At 35.0% G+C, this 17,022-nt stretch overlaps 1 protein-coding gene across 3 annotated transcripts in view; it reads left to right on the top strand.

Annotated features, from left to right (window-relative positions):
* LOC149075238 (membrane-associated guanylate kinase, WW and PDZ domain-containing protein 1-like) overlaps positions 1-17,022 on the top strand; it is a 102,149-nt gene that overhangs the window by 7,220 nt on the left and 77,907 nt on the right. For all 3 annotated transcript variants that reach the window (XM_089242540.1, XM_089242541.1, XM_089242542.1), the window contains exons 2-5: positions 3,709-3,822; positions 11,059-11,178; positions 15,178-15,273; positions 16,427-16,625. In XM_089242540.1, coding sequence (XP_089098666.1) covers positions 3,709-3,822; positions 11,059-11,178; positions 15,178-15,273; positions 16,427-16,625 — 529 coding nt within the window. The remainder of the gene's footprint in view (positions 1-3,708; positions 3,823-11,058; positions 11,179-15,177; positions 15,274-16,426; positions 16,626-17,022) is intronic.

Genomic DNA, 17,022 nt, shown 5'->3' on the forward strand with positions numbered 1-17,022 from the left:
TTTCTAATTGGAAGTATGCCTCTAAGATCAACAGTTCACCAAAAAAGTGTTTATAGCCAAATGAAAATTTTCCCCAGCTGTTTTTTTTTTTTCAATTGTGTCATTTAGAGAATACTGGTTCAAGTCCTACAACACCAGTTGCCACCTATCAAATTTAGTGTTGAGAAGGTTGTGAGAGAAGAATGTAGCCGTCACTTGAACCACCTTTTAAATCAATTAGAATTGTGAATTAATTCACAAAGTAGGTTTATTCAGGAAAAAAGAGGAGAGTGTCTTTATCAAATGGCTTTCTCTTGGCTATTTTTTTTGTGATACATAACTGAAAATTATTTTCACACTTTACCACGTTTCAGTTCAAAGACATCTTTTATTTCCAAAGAGCACATGTTTTCAACATGCTTAGTTTTTTAATCAGTGCTGCAAAGCATGTAAAAATGTCTTTCTCCTGGCATTGTTTAACCAGAAGGAAGGTTCGACCATAAGTTAATTGGGGAGTAAACAAATTCCAAATTTCTTGGTTGCAACATGAAGCTGCAGTAATGTTTGATCTAAAGACTGCTTTGAGAATGCAACTCGTGCTCTAGCCAAACAGAGACAAATTAGAAATCAGTTGCCCCCCATAAAATTGACAAAAAATGGAGCAAGAAACACAAATAAAAAAGAAATAAAAATGCAACTGACAAAAAAATTCTTCAGAGTATTAGTGCTTGTCTAAGTTCAAACTGATCTATTAAAATAAATGGAACTTGTTGCAATTATCAAGCATGAACATCAAGTTAAGTACTGAAATGGGCAAAATCTATCTCTTAACATAGTTAAATTTAAATTAATCTTAGCTCCTCCATTGCTTACTATATTTCATTTATTATTTGAATCGCTAAATGTAAAAAGGGGTCATGTCACATTTTCTCAAGTTTTCAAGAGAGGCAAAAAACTTATATCTTCTCCAATAATTTTTTTTTTGGTAAAAAATTTAATTGCAATGTCTGTGGAATGCATTTAATGAAGCCCTGAGAGAGGATTTTAAATTTTTATCACTTAAAAATAGCCACGAGAGAGTAAAATCTGATACGGACATGACCCTTTTTAACAATTAAACATTTTAGAGCCTCAATTCCCCAATTAAAAGTCTCAGGAAAACACATAAATAAACAAATGTACGCAATGAAACAAACTTTATTTAGCTTTTTATACTATATAAACTTTCTATTAGGCGGGGATCAAAAGTACTCCTCTTCCGGTTGCCTCTCATGAGTTAATGGTTGGTGCACTAAAAATCTGGCCCCAAAAAATCATTATACTCCATTGGGATGTATTTTTTTGTTTTATTCAAGTCATCCCTTTTACTTTGGTTATTGGAAGTTTGTCTATGAATAAGCTTTGCTTTGGAGTATTATTAGTGGTACACCAAGTTTTCTTAGTGGGAAGATTCGTGAGCCAATACCATTGACTTATTGCGTACAGTAAACTTTGATGCATTCTGGTTGATCAAATACACATATTGGTGCACTGTGTACAATCTCACATTCTTCTTGATAAGTATTTTTATTAGGGTGAAATCCCTATCACAGTAAAAAATAATGCCCTCTGATGTGGAAATGAAATTTAATTTCCTCAAAACGTTCAGACTCTACTGAGAACATCAAAAATCTCATCAATGTGTTCTGCCCCCCCCCCCCAGTTGTCCATAAAAAGTTTTTCACGATCTTTCCATCTTCAGCTCCATCAATATATTTTTTCAAACAGAACATAACTTTATTAGGCCCTTTGCCTCCATTTGTTTCGTCATAAACGAAACATTTCATTTTACCATCTCTTAGGTTATGAATACTGAAGGTATCAACACTCAGCTGCCTAAAATAGTAGATATCTTGCACTGGAATCTGAGGTAAGGATACAGTAGCCATATAGTCAATACACAGACAGAAAATATCACTGTTTTCTTGGCAAAGCTCTTTAGTTCCTGTGATTGCATCATAAAATTTTTTTCTCCTTTTCTGTACTAATGATTACAACATAATTACATAACAACTACTACGTTTTAAACAATAAATAACATATAACAACAAAACAAAAACAATGTAAACGAAGAAAACCTTCTTATGAAGGTAACTCAACAGGAAAACCCTGCTGCCACCTGTTAGTGGTCTTGAGAACTAAATGTAAAAAGATGTTCTGGACCCCTTTTTACTTTTAACATCTGTTTTTTCTCAGCATCTAGGAGTGAGACTTGACCCATTGTACTATAAAGCGATGCGTTGGCGTCTCTATTACATGAGTCCATCAAAACATAAAAAATGTGACATGACCCCTTTTTACATTTAGCGATTCATTTATTCTTGTCCTCAAGAATTTTTTGGATTTTTTTCGTTAATATTTTTTTATAACTTTTTCTTCTATTTTTTGTCCAATTTCGAGAGAATGACCCAAATATGCATTGCAAGCATTAAAAGTAATATTCATGTGCTTGTATGCAATTGAGGGTGACTTCATATAACATTCATTGACATTCAACTCATAGGCTACCATCATGCTCTTATGAATAGCAGCAAAAAACTTGGTTTTAGAGATCTTTGCTAAAATCCCTATCGCCCCTAAAGCAGGGTGCTATGGCTTTAAAATAAAATGTGTGTGAATGCAAGCCAGTCTTTCATTTAAAAAAGTCTCTCCGCAAAGAACAGGAAGGCCTACAACACGGTACTGACATAACATGAAAATTTAAGCATTTATACCACCTTTACATCAAAATATGAAAGACGGATGACAGCACCAGAGTAAGAACACAAAACAAGCAACTCTGACTACATAGATACATTCCCTAAAGCAAAATGTTTTTTGCATTGTTCTGCAACAAGCTCTCTGCTGACTGGAAATGTTCTGCGGTAGAAATTTCCATAATAGTGTTTTCTAAAATTCTTCCAGAATTCTTCCATTGTTCTGCTGTATCACTGATTGTAACCCAAAACAGACATTCCAGCATGCATAGATTTGTTAGAAATTTCATAGAGAAATGTGTATGAGGTGCATGTATGGTTAAGTAGTAGTAGTTCTCGGACCCCAATTAAGTGATCGGACACAGAAACCTTCAAGCGGCAAAATTAATTTTCCAGTTACCATATGGCAACCTGACACTTGCCAAGCTCTGTTGGTTCATAAAAGCTTGAACTGGTGTCTGCACATTTTTTTAATTTATCAAGCACTGTCCTAAACCTTATGTTTTTTTATGTTTCATGATGATAGGTCTACAAATCTATAGTTTTGCAACATTTTGTGCCCTTCAAAATTTTTCAGAGGCTAGGGACTTAAAGCACTGATATAACAAAACTATGGAGATATTGATAATTTTTGTAAGTTTTTACCTAATACATTTCACAGAAATTTTTTTTTTCTATTGAGAGCACACCATTTCCTCCATACTACAACATGGTAACATCAAAATTTTAGATAATTACAAAAAATGATGCATCTCAGCATTCACTTTGATATGCTACAACTAGGAAATCTATAACACATGTCTACTTTAAGTAATTTTTGTTTATTCTGATGTAATATAGAATATGACTGTATACACTTCATTTAGTGTTTAAATATGTTTTTTTTAAAACATCTAAAATTGAGTTATCTAGATGTAGAGTATTGACACGATGATATGTGTGTTGATAAATTTTATTATGTGAACTCATTTGTCTTCTTCTTTTACCTCTCAAGGTTTTCTAACCAAAGATTTGCGTCAATATCTGAATTCTCGCTTCCAGAAAGGGTCTTTAGATCATGACCTACAAAATACAATTAGGGACAATTTGTATTTGCGAACTGTGCCATGTAAGTTTCTTCATTAATAATTATTAAGAAAATGTTAGTTTTTATCTTTTATGGATTTCGTGTTTTACCTTTAAACTGAGGAAAAAACAAGAGTTTATACATGCAAACAAAAAAATTTTGTTTGTAGTTGTGGTTTTCATTTGAGGAAAGTTCATGGCGTAAAAGTCTTCAACTTCAACCCGCTAACAAATATGTTGTGCTATACTTTTGTAGCTAACTAAATGCTAACAAAAAGCGGAGAGGACAGCAGAAAAAGAGCTCTATCCTGACTACCTTTTTGTATCCATAAGTGACGTGTTCCATGAATTTTTGTTGTCTTTTATGATCAAGCATGGAAATAATCCGAGAGGAAAGAAAAGCCCTAAAAATATTTTATGATGTTAAATCAGTTTATTTTTGGAAATTTGATATAATTTTATCATATTTACGAAATTTCATATCCTTTGTTTCACTGCTTCAAGATTTCCTGCTTGGTGGTACATCTTGAGACAAAAGTTTCTTAAAACATGTTTTTGAAAATGCCCAAAAAGGTACAAAATGAAAAGGTACTTTCATAACATTCATGAATGTCGAAAGTATATAACAAATTTGCATGATTGAGTTTTTTTTTTAATTTAACAGCAAAAAAAAAGCAAAAAATATTCTATGGTGAGCCATTTTGCCTTACTAAGCTAATGAATGATTAATTTTTATTAAGCTAATTACCAGTAAGAAATTAAACCAATGCAAATTATGTAAAGATAAAACAATAAGCAATCTAAAAGCAGCTCTAACTCATACTGTTCAATTTTTATGAGCAAATATGCCAATGTTCAGTGTATGTTTAATCGTTGGAGTTTAATAAAAAAGCAACAGAAAAAAATTTAAATAAATTTTTATCCATACCCAAATTTACGGTTACAAAAAAATATTTTATTCCTTAAAAAAATAAGAAATTTTGTACTGCCTAATTTAATTTCGGCATGGAATAGCCTTCAAATTTAAATAAATTTGAAGGCTATTCCATTATATAATAGCTGAATTTAATGCTAAGTGGTGACGGTAGCGCAATTGCATCTGACTCCGTATGAATGAGACGTAGTTGTAGATACATTATCTTTAATTATGATGCTATATAGAAGATATTATTTACATGGTACATATATTAAGAGAGAGAAAGACAACGTTGGTGCATCTCGTGTGAGAGCTGGAGCTGAACTGATGTTCTCACACACATGGCCCTTCGGACCCTCCGAAGGGGCATCTGGTCACATGATCATCTCGTTTTTCAGTACAGAATGTACTGAGATTCTTTCACGTGACCAGAGTGTGCTTGTTAAGAGAGAGCCAATGTACAAAGTAAAGTAATAATAATAATACATATAAGAATATATATTGTACAGTACCCCCTCCCCAGTGTCAATGTTTGACACAATAAAAATCCGTGAACCGGACTCGACGTCAAGATCGTGTGGTCATTGGTGGTTTCGATTTCGTTGTCGAGCTCTCTGACGTAGAGTCGTTAGTTTGCGTTTTCGCCACCAGTGCCGTTGTATCTTCCGAGAGGGAGAATGCTGGTTTTAAGCGGTCGATGGAAACCGAAACTGTTTTGCCATTGATGTCAAGTTTGAACACTTTTTCATTTTTGTTAATGACAAGAAAGGGACCATCATATGGTCTGTGGAGGGGTCGACGGACACTATCACGACGTAGTAATACGCGAGTAGCATTCATCAGTTCTGGATACACAAATGTAGCACGTTTTCCATGATGTTTTGTTGGCGTTGGACGGAGCTGCTGCATGTGGCCCCGTAACTTATTTATGTAGTCACAAGGGTCAATGTTGACATTCGTTGAGTCGAAAAATTGGCCGGGAAGACGCAAGGGTGCACCAAACACCAGTTCGGCTGGCGTACACTGCAGGTCGGCTTTTAGAGCGGCTCGGTAGCCCAGAAGTATAGTTGGTAATACTTCGGTCCAACGTTTGTTGTTATGGCATTTAATGGCCATTTTTAGTGGTCGATGAAATTCCTCAATCAAACCATTCGCTTGAGGATGGAAAGCGGTAGTTCTAGCTCATTCGGTGCCTAGAAGTTGTAGGAGAGAGCAGAAAAGGTGGGACTCAAATTGTCGACCTTGATCAGTTTTTATAACTGATGGAGCACCATAACAGGATACCCAACAGTTATAAAAGGCTTCTGCTACAGTTGGAGCTGTGTTGTCTTTTATTGGTTGTGCTTCTGGCCAGCGGGAAAAGCGATCGATCATGGTCAAACAGTAAGAATAACCATTTGATGGAGTTAATGGACCCACTATGTCGAGATGAATGTGGTCAAATCTTACAGATTGCATAGGAAATTCTTTCAAAGGAGATTTGACATGTCTGTGAATTTTACTTTTTTGACAAGCCATGCAAGTTTTTGCCCATTTTGTTAATTCCTTATTGATACCAGGCCAAACAAAGCGAGAACGGATTTGGTGGATCGTTCTTCTGATGCCTGGGTGCGCTAAGTTATGAACGTGATCAAATACCGTTTTCCTATATCTCACAGGAATGTAAGGACGTGCACTTCCAGTGGAGAAATCACAAATTAAATCTATGTCAGATTCGGGAAGTTTAATTTTTTTCAATTGTAAGCCACAATTTGAATCATCCATCAATTTTGATAATTCATCATCTGTTGCTTGAGCTTCAGCGATTTCATTGTAATTCATTGGGCTTGGCATTGAAATAGCACATATGCGGGACTTTATATCGGCTGCTATGTTTTCTGAGCCAGGGATATGACAAATATCACTCGTGAATTGGGAAATGAAATCCAAATGTCTGGTTTGGCAAGGCGAGCATTTGTCATGCTTCTGCCGAAAAGCATAGACCAAAGGTTTTTGATCTGTAAATAGAGTGAACTGACGTGCTTCAAGCATGTGTCGAAAATATTTGATAGAAGAGTATGCAGCCAATAGTTCTCTGTCATATGCGCTATAGCGTGTTTCCGCTGGAGTGAGTCTGCGAGAAAAAAATCCTAGCGGTTGCAAAGAATTGTCCACTACCTGGTGTAATGCACCACCAATTGAAAAATCAGATGCATCAACATGAAGTGCAAGTTTTGCAGATGTGGAAGGATGAGCTAATAGAGTGACTTTAGCGAGTTGCTCTTTGCATTGATTGAATGCTGCGAGTGCAGAATTGGTCCATTCAATTTTACGATTATCTTTTTTTACGGCGGGAGCCCTTTAGAAAATCGTGTAAGAGTATTTGTGACTCAGCAGCATGTTTTATGAACCTTCTATAGAAATTTATGAGACCAAGAAATTTTCTCAACTCAGAAATTGTGTCAGGTCTGTTGAAATCTAATATTACTTGCACTTTGCTAGGTAATGGTTTAATGCCAAGAGGAGTGATTAAATGACCTAAAAATTCCAAATTATCTACACCTAATACACATTTAGAAATATTGAGTTTTAAGCCATACTTGTGTAAACGCTCAAATATTTGCCTCAGGTGATTTTCGTGCTCTTCAACAGATGATGAATATACGAGGATATCATCTAAATATGCATAACAGAAAGATAAACCTCTTACCACCGCGTGCATGAAACGCATAAATGTTTGAGGCGCATTTACTAAACCAAAACAAAGCTAGTATATTCGAACAGACCCCATGGTGTTGTCACCGCTGTTTTAGGAATATCAGTTTCGAAAATAGGGATTTGATGGTATGCTTTGAAAATATCTAATTTTGAAAAAATTTACTTACCATGAAGTGCATTGCTGAAATCACTTACGTATGAGATGGGATAGGAATCAAATTCTGTGACAGAATTCAATTTTCGATGATCTCCCACTGGTCGTATAGATGTTTCTGACTTCAGAACAATATGCAATGGTGAAGACCATGAACTTTTTGAAGGACGAATTATTCCTTGTTGTAACGAAAAATCAAATTCCGTCTTCACCTTCTCAAAGTGTTGAGGGTGAAGCCGTCTCGGTTGAGAACATATTGGAGGACCTTTAGTCACTATGTGGTGAACTGTGTCATGTGATGCAGGTTTGCCTATTAAGCACGGATTTGTGATGTTTGGGAATTCAGAAAGAATTTTCTCGTACTTTGATGGGCCCACTGTGGAAATTGAGAGATGAGCCGTTTGATGCACTGCTCCCAGTGAATGAAGGGATGTGCTAGAGCTAATGAGACGACGGTTTTTCAAATCTACCATGAGATTGAAATTGCGCAGAAATCTGCTCCGATAATAGGGCACGAAACCTTGGCGATGACGAATGTCCATGGAAAATTTTGTCACAAACCCAGATCTAGAACAATATTTTTGGTACCGTAGGCCGGTATTGACGTCTGGTTTGTTGCGTAGAGACAAAATGTGGAGCAGGGAGTGGTGGAAGCAATCACTGACGGCGGAACGACACTAATTTCACTGCCCATGTCAACGAGATATTTTATTCCCGTTTTACGATCATGGATGAACAACCTGCTGGTCTCTGAGCTCATGTTCACCATGCCAGCTATGACGGAGCTCTTTCGTTTTTTGGTGCCCTGAAGTTGCACGGTGTAGTACAGCGCCGAGCATTTTTACCGAATCGATGATGGTAGTAACACATTCCGGAGGAATTTTACCTGTTCCTGGAACTGGAACGCTTCTTGAAGAAGTTGTTTCACCCATGATGTGGTGAACGTCCACGTCGTTGAGAGGAAAGTTCATCCACTTTTTTGGTGAGCATTGCGATTTGTTCACGCAAGTCATCTTGATCCGGCGGTGGAGAAACGGCACAACCGGATGCATTTTGGCTTATTTCCGCGATTTTGTCAGCCAGTTCCGCAAGTTTATCCAGTCCATCACTCGATATTGAGAGGACAGTTTGGATTTGAGTGGGAAGACGTTGCAGCCACAATGTCTTTAAGAAATCATCAGTTAGTCGAGATCCCGAGAGTTGGCGCATTTTTCGTAGCAGCTGTGATGGTTTATCATCTCCGAGTTTAATTTCTGTGAGCAACTTCTTGATTTTGGCAGATTCGGTTTCGGCAAACTCCTGTATCAGCCGGTCCGAAAGAGCCTGGAATTTCCCGGTCGCAGGAGGATTGACGACAATATCGGCAACCGCATGTAGTGTTTCTGAGTCGATATTAGCGACGAGAGCGGCAAATTTGGTATCATCACTTGTAATGCGGCTGAGGAGGAGAGCTTGCTCGCATTGCCTCACCCAGAGAGAAACGTTTGTCTTCCAAAATGGGGGAAGGCGGAGAGCGACACTGGAAACTTGGGGAACGGTATTGTCCCCTTCTGCTGCCATCATCCTGTTGCTTGAGAGAGAAGAGAACCAAGAGGTCAAGCGGAAAGGACCTTATGAGGGAGGCTGCTCCATGGTCTACTGTTGCTAGGAGAAAAATCCTCTGCTGCTGCTCTCACCGTAATGGCATCTTTTGAAGAATATTCAGAAGGCATTATTTTTTCCGTTTAAACTTCTGCGGTCACCAATGCTGAATTTAATGCTAAGTGGTGACAATAGCGCAATTGCATCTGACTCCGTATGAATGAGACGTAGTTGTAGATACATTATCTTTAATTATGATGCTATATAGAAGATATTATTTACATAGTACATATATTGAGAGAGAGAAAGACGACGTTGGTGCATCTCGTGTGAGAGCTGGAACTGAACTGATGTACTCACACACATGGCCCTTCGGACCCTCCGAAGGGGCATCCGGTCACGTGATCATCTCGTGTTTCAGTACAGAATGTACTGAGATTCTCTCACATGACCAGAGCTTGCTTGTTAAGGGAGAGCCAATGTACAAAGTAAAGTATTAATAATAATACATATAAGAATATATATTGAGGCTCTACAATATAATATTATGTATTTAGTGGGGATGATACTTACCATTAAAATTCATAAAAAAATTATAAATAATAATAAAGTGTTCTTAAAATACGGGTAATTTTGAAAACCTTCCTTTCGGCTGCATGCAATTTTTTTCATCTGATGAAGAGAATCTTAACACAAAACTTTTGGATCACTCCTTTAATTTAATTTACACTTTCAAATTACACATTAACAGCATCAGAAATATAAAACAAATTTGGAAAAACTTGGGCAATTAAAATAAATGTAAAAACACTAGCAAGGCAGAGATGATGCATGAACAACAAACATGTTCAATCGTGCTCTACTGTGTAGGGTTATGGGCAAATGATAGCATTACTCTTGCTGACTTCACAGGGCACTTGATCATGAGTGCACAGGCCTGTATTATCTCGAAGGTCATGGTTTTCTTCACCAAATCAAATTGGGCACATTGGATTTGTGAAATGAAGAGCACAGATTTAGAGTCATGATGCAAATGGGTTGAGGAGCAAGAAAGAAAATTAAAAAAAAACCACCAGGATCCTCGCTACCTGAATAAAGTGATATATATCCATGCATCAGCTATCTATGGTGATAAGTCTGCTAACAAATGCCTTGGCTTACAAATTTTTAGGCTAACAATGATTTTTTTTTTTTTGTTTCTCTACCTCAGCTAATGAATACAGATTCCACTGAGGAACATTTTAGTTGATGTGGATGCATGCACTAACTTAAAACACGTGTGGCATGAGCTAAATAAAGTTACAGTATATTTACATAATACTACCAAATCTTAATTCAGCCAGTAAAAGTGTAATATTTAAAAAAAATGTGCTGTTAAAATTATTTTTTTTTTGTATTTGTGTAGCTATAGAACAAATGGAATCTAGAGTCTGTCCAGCCAAAATTTCTTCACAAAATTCTGGATCTGAAAAACAGACCCTTCATAAAATAAAAAGTGAAAACAATTATCATAAAATAATCACATAATTCTTTTGTGATTAACTAGATTTCGCTTCCCACAAAATTAAATATGATCCTTTTCATAAAAATAAATAAAATTTTCACAAATACAGGGCTAATTTTAAAAGAATTTTTTTAATCTTTAAACGTTTTCAAAATCTTTAAAACTTTTCACTATGACAGAGAATATTCTCGAACTAAAACTTGCAATAAAAACTGAATTCTATTTCATAACATAAATAAAATTAGTAAATTTGTTTCTCATTATTTAAAAGAAAAGAGAATATTCTCGATTATTCCCCAATTTTTACATCCGGGAGAGTATTCTCAGGATATTGTCATTCTCAGAAAATATTCTCATATGACTTTTCTATATTTTTTCTTTCTGTGATGAAAAATTTTAATTTATAAGTTTATTGATCTTTTTCCAGGCACCACTCGATCACCTCGCTGTGGGGAAATAAATGGGGTTGATTACACATTCTTGAGTGTTGAAGAATTTATTGCTCTCGAAAGGAGTGGAAATCTTTTGGAAAGCGGCATCTATGAAGGTTTCTTTATTTATTGTGTCCTTAATAAACAATGTAACTTAATTTTCTTTTTTGCTATTCATCAATCAAAACAACAAAGAATTATCAAAATGTGTATCAATTAACAGTGAAATTGCTTTATAACAATTTTAAAAAGGCAGAGGAAATTTACCATTATAGATGGAATTTCATGTACATTATGGCTATGGAAAATCTACCAAAGGGGTACAAAATCATGGTAAAGTCTCTTGATATTGTCACTCACTTCATTTGTTTTATCCCCTCATTCCGTTGATATATTCACTTATTGATAGTCCCTGCGGAAGAACAAGACTATGAATGTTAACAATGTACTAATATGTTGTCATTAATTTTATGCTCTACATGTGTACAGTTGTTCCTTTTTTCTTATATTAAACTATTGAATGATCCAGTCTGACTTAAAATTTTTCAAATTTTCAGTGTAGGAAAATAAAGTCAGCATATTCACCTATTGTGAAGCTGGTTCAAAGTTTTTCCTTTTGTAAAACTTACAAATACATCAGTAGCATCATCTTATCCACTGTTTTTGTTGCTTTTCTCAAAACTTTTTGCTAGTCACTGATTAGTTTTTCTCATCACCTCTATTTTTTTCTTTTTTGAGTTTTTCTTTAAAAATAATGATGTGATCCTCACGTATTCTCAAGGGATCAGCATGAGTTTCTAGTGGAAAAGGTATGACTGGTGTAGTTTTTGGCTTATTTGTGTTTTTGGTCATGCATCTAGGCTGTTAAGACTCTCAAAGGGAAAATTGAGTGAAAGGAAAAATTTCCTTCATGCTCTACTGAATAGAAAATTCAGTAGAGCTAAAGCAACATTTATTTATTTATTTATTGTTTATTTATTTATTCAATATTGGTTGGCCGAGGCCTATACAAGGGAATGCGGTGATGAGGTTAGACAGAGATGATTGATGTCGGAAAAGAAAATCAGAAATTGTTTCACAATCAATAATGTTTGTGGGGGAGGTTGTTCCAGTCAGTTATTGTTCGAGGAAAGAAACTAAATTTGAAACAATTTGTGAATGCAAAGATGGGTTTCAATTTTTGTGAATAGTTAATTTTTTTTAAAGTATTAAGCTGCAGTTAGAAGGTTCGAGGTGTCAATATGAAAATGACCGTGGAGAATTTTAAAAAGGAAGGATAACCGAGAGATATAAGATTGAAGTGGGCGGATTTATTTTGAGTAGATTCTAATTTGTCTATATTGGAGAGAGTATAGGGGTCCCAGATTTCACAGGCATATGAGAGTAGAGGAAGGATGTAGGTTTGGAAGCAGAGATGTCTGAGGTGACTGGTGGAGTTTTTGAGGTTCCAACGAAGAAAAAAAGAGTTTTTGGAGACAATTATGGAAGAGGTAATCAACATGGAGATTCCAACGGAGGTCAGCTGAAATAATTACACCCAGATATTTATAACTAGAAATTTTGGTGATCAAGGAGTTATCGATAGTGTAAGAAGAAACGAGGGGAAGTCTTTTGCGAGTAATTCTCATAAAAACTGTTTTTGAAGAATTAAGGGTTTATTGCTAGGATGAGCACCATTGAGAGACAATGTTGAGGTTATTGTGGAGAAATGCTTGGTCAGATTTGGTGTGCACCGTGTGGTAGATGACGCAATCATCTGCAAAGAGTCTAAAGGGTAAAGAGTTAGTTAAGTAATGTTTTTTTTGGCGGAGGATGAGATCTTTAAGGTCACATGTAGAGGCTGAGATCTTATTTCTGAGAGAAAGCGAGTTATTGAATTTAAGTTTGAAGACATTTCAGCAAATTTTTATTTTTAAATGGATAATATCATGATTGATCCAGGGGTTAAAGATATATTTTGAGGAGGTATTTTTGATGGGAACAGAGGCTTTGCATTTCTCGATAACAGCTTTGAATTTACTCCAGAGAATATGAACATCATTTGAGTCCGAAAATGAAGCGAATTCAGGGAAGTGGGTGCGGAGGATATTTTGCAGAAGGGGAAAGTTGGCCTTGTTACAATTGAGTTTTGCAGTGTGCTTAAAGGAAGGGGGTATGATGGAGAGAAAAATTTACAAAGGGCATTTTGTGGTCGGAAATGCCATCAAAAACTGAGACATCGGAAACCGAGATTTTATTTGAAACAGCAATTAAGTCTAATGTAGAGCTTGAATAGTTCGAAATTCTTGTCTGTTCTAGGATAGTTTGAATGAGATTAAATTTAAGGAAAATGAAAAGAATTCTATTATTAATGAAATGGTTGCCCTAGAGGGACTCCAATTTATTCCAGTCAATTCTGGGTAGGTTCCAGTCATTAGCTATGATAAGGTGGTGTGAATTAGAAAATTGATCTAAAATTGATTCCAATTCGATAAAACAGTGAAGATATGGGATAGGGGGTTAATAAAGAGAAAATATTGCAATAGGAGTGCAGTTTGGGCAACGTCACTCAGCCCCAACGATTTCAAGATTGGTATCCAAAGAAATTTCAAGAAGAGGAATGGAGCTGTTAAAGACTAGGACAACACCCCCTCCCCGGATGTTTCTATCTTTACGAAACGCATGGTAGTTAGGAGGTAAAAACTCGGAATTGCTGATATTTCTATATAACCAAGTTTCAGTGACAGCAAGAAAATTTCGGTTATGAGCTAACAATATGGATTCGAATGAATGAATTTTATTGGAAATGCTTCTTTTGCATTTATAGTACCGATTTTGAAGGAATTTTTCCGAAGTGCTATTAGGGAATTTGAGATGGTGGAGTTTTGGGTGCGAAGCCTAAAGGGGTGGTGGAAGAAGATTGGGGAAGTCAAACGGGGGGGGGGGGGGTAGGATTACAGTGAGTTTGGGAAATCGGGAGGATATCATTAGCATTGGGGTCCCAAATGTATTTAGTGTTATTGATGAGGGCAAAGTTGTGAAAAAGTTTGACTTTCAGACCAGCGTCGCAGAATTTCTGGGAAGCCCTCCTAATCTGTCCCCGCAGTCTGCGGGTCTCGAGAGAAAAATCCTCGGAAATGGAAATTCCACTATTTTTTAATTTGGAGGCATTTTGGAGAATTTCGGTTTTGACTTTGTATTTATTGAATTTAATTATAGAGAGTCTAGATGATAAAAATTTAACAAAAACAGATCTGCAGAACACAAAACATTTGATGAACTCTAGATCAGGTTGAAAATTTTAATTGGTAATGAAGGAAACAGCGTCATTTCATAAAATTATGAACAGGTGGACAGAGTTTTGATTACTTCTTAAATACACCAGGGCATAACATTTTGTAACAGCATGTCTTCCAACATGGCAGAAAACCATTAAGTCCAGGAAAAGTGAAATAAGATTTTATTTAGGCAGTGTTAATTCATAAATTAAACAACTAGAGTTTCTGAAATTCACATAAAAATAACTGAAATTTCGAAAATTCACATAAAAACAATTGAAATTTCTAAAATTCACATAAACACAACTAAAATCATGAACTGAAATACTAGAAAAGTTTACGTCGGTAATATTTCATTTCAATTATGTAACATAGTTTTCTTTTGCAACTAGATGCATATTTTTTCTAACTAAATAGCCTAAAAAAAAGTACCAGATCTATTATGGAAAAAACTAAGTTGGCAATATTGTATTTAGGACCAATTTTCTTGAGGTAAAATCATGCTTGGCTTTTAAAAAATTAGAAATTAAGAGATAATCCTGTTGTGCTTTGATATATATATTTTTATGAAACACAAATCTAAAACAGGAAAAATTACTTTGTTTTCAGTAAGTACATACATAGATGCTGTCTCTGTTTACTGTTGTAGTTTTTGTTTCATTCTGAGTATAGTCAACATCCTATCAGGTGTGACACTAAGTGGTACAAGTGGATTTTTGTGTTTGTGTTCTATTTATTATTATTTTAATTGACCTTAGAAGTGGTTAATAGAAATGACGAAAACATTTATGAAATATAATGTTACAAGTCAAGACAGAAAAAAACAACAAATCTGTTTGTTTGGTTGTTATTCTCTAGGAAACCTATATGGAACACCAAGGCCAGCCCCTGCTGCTTCGGCTTTTTCCGCTAGTATATCAAATTTAGTACAGTCAACAGGATGGATGGTAAAACGTATGTAACTATGCATCAATCAATTTTATATCACAGTGGAACTGTTATAATATGAGCATGATTAATATGAGATAACGACTGATAGAGCAATTCTAAAAAAATTTTCTTCTGCTATTTCATTGTATAAACAAGAAGTTCATTCTTTTTGAAAGCAGTCAAATAGAAATTTTGGTTTATACAAGCAGTTATTTTTGGACTTTAAACAGTAATAAAAGGTTAATCACACACACGTACACATACATTCCAACATGTACCAATTCGTTTGAAGTTCCGAACAGGGCCGTGTGCAAGTAGAAGATTTTTTTTTGCAAAAAGCTAAAACACTGCCAAAATATAAATTAAAAATTCAAAACCAGTTATATATATACATTTTTTTAAAAAATTCTTGTTATCGTTATATAATAAAACATACATGCATGCATGAACTATACTAGTGCTTTTCACAAGTTCATTCAAAAAAATCACTGAGAAGGTTGCTGAGCAAAATTTGAAACTTCACAAAAGGAAGAGATATAAACATGAATACTTACGAACATGAAAGTTTTTCATTCCTGAAATGATTTTGGGGATTAATTGGTCTTCTTAGAGTGAGGAACACTTTTTCTCACGAAACATTACCATATTTTGGGAAGCATTTTCTGACAAAGTGGGTTCTTTTGCATTGTGCCAATTGACAGAAAATGTATATTACTTTTTTAAATATAACTTCGTATGGAAATTGATAGAGGATGTATTTATCAAGATGTTTTATTCTGTGCTTTTAATTTGCATGACATCGGTTATTATTTTTTCATTTTTATGTCATTAACGGTATGATACCGTTGAAGTATATATGTTGTGTGTTCACTCGCGCGATGAGTTGTTATATGAAATAACGGAATTATGCACTTTAACGGTAACATATGTATTGAATAATGGTTGTTTCAGAGTCTAAAAAAATTTCTGATTTAACACTTATTACATCATTTATTGTAAAAGATGTATTTTGTTTAAAAAAAAAACCGTGGTTGCAAAATTTTTTTCCTCTCAACTTGAGTCCAACACAAAACAATTTAAATTTCTTTTCAATTACCTGCTATGCTTTCTTCCTTTCTTACATTTCTGATAAAGGTAGAAAGATCTTTATTCAAAATGGTTTTATTTTTGTTTTCAGCTAATATTCATGGAAACGGGAACAGGCATGTCAAAGATGCCACTCATTCACCAGCAAAGCGTAATAACTCAGTTGGTCACATCATGCCTGGAGCTCATGCTTCATCAGAGGGAAAAAGACGTAGAAATAGATCTAATGTTGAAGCTATGGCATCAAAAACAACAGACGCTTGTGATTATCCACCATCAACCCATACTAGGTTAGCATGTTCTTAAGTTTTTATGCTTTTAATGGAACTGTGTAACTGTATAAATAAATTCTTGATTATTTGACATGAATAACATGAGGACATATACCGGATATTCATTTTATTTTTATTCATTTTAAATAGTTAAAATGCTTAAATGTATAGTTTACTCAAACTATGTTCAAATTATTGTTGTTTTGCAACTTTTATTTCATTCTTTGCTGTTTAACTACGGTTTTTGGTTATCCTGGTTCTCTTCCCCTACCATTGCCACAGTCAGTAGAAGGCTATACTTTATTTCTGGTATTTATTCCTTTTCCAAAGGATTTGTAGAAAAGAAAGATCTCAACACAAAAATTTTGAATGATGAGTTTGAATTGTGTCATCAATGATTTTTTTTTTTAAATCA

Source organism: Pholcus phalangioides, unplaced genomic scaffold (genome assembly GCF_987345545.1).
Source record: "Pholcus phalangioides strain wild (caught in Gottingen) unplaced genomic scaffold, Ppha-v1.0 ptg000015l_1, whole genome shotgun sequence".
In the NCBI taxonomy this organism is placed as follows: domain Eukaryota; kingdom Metazoa; phylum Arthropoda; class Arachnida; order Araneae; family Pholcidae; genus Pholcus; species Pholcus phalangioides.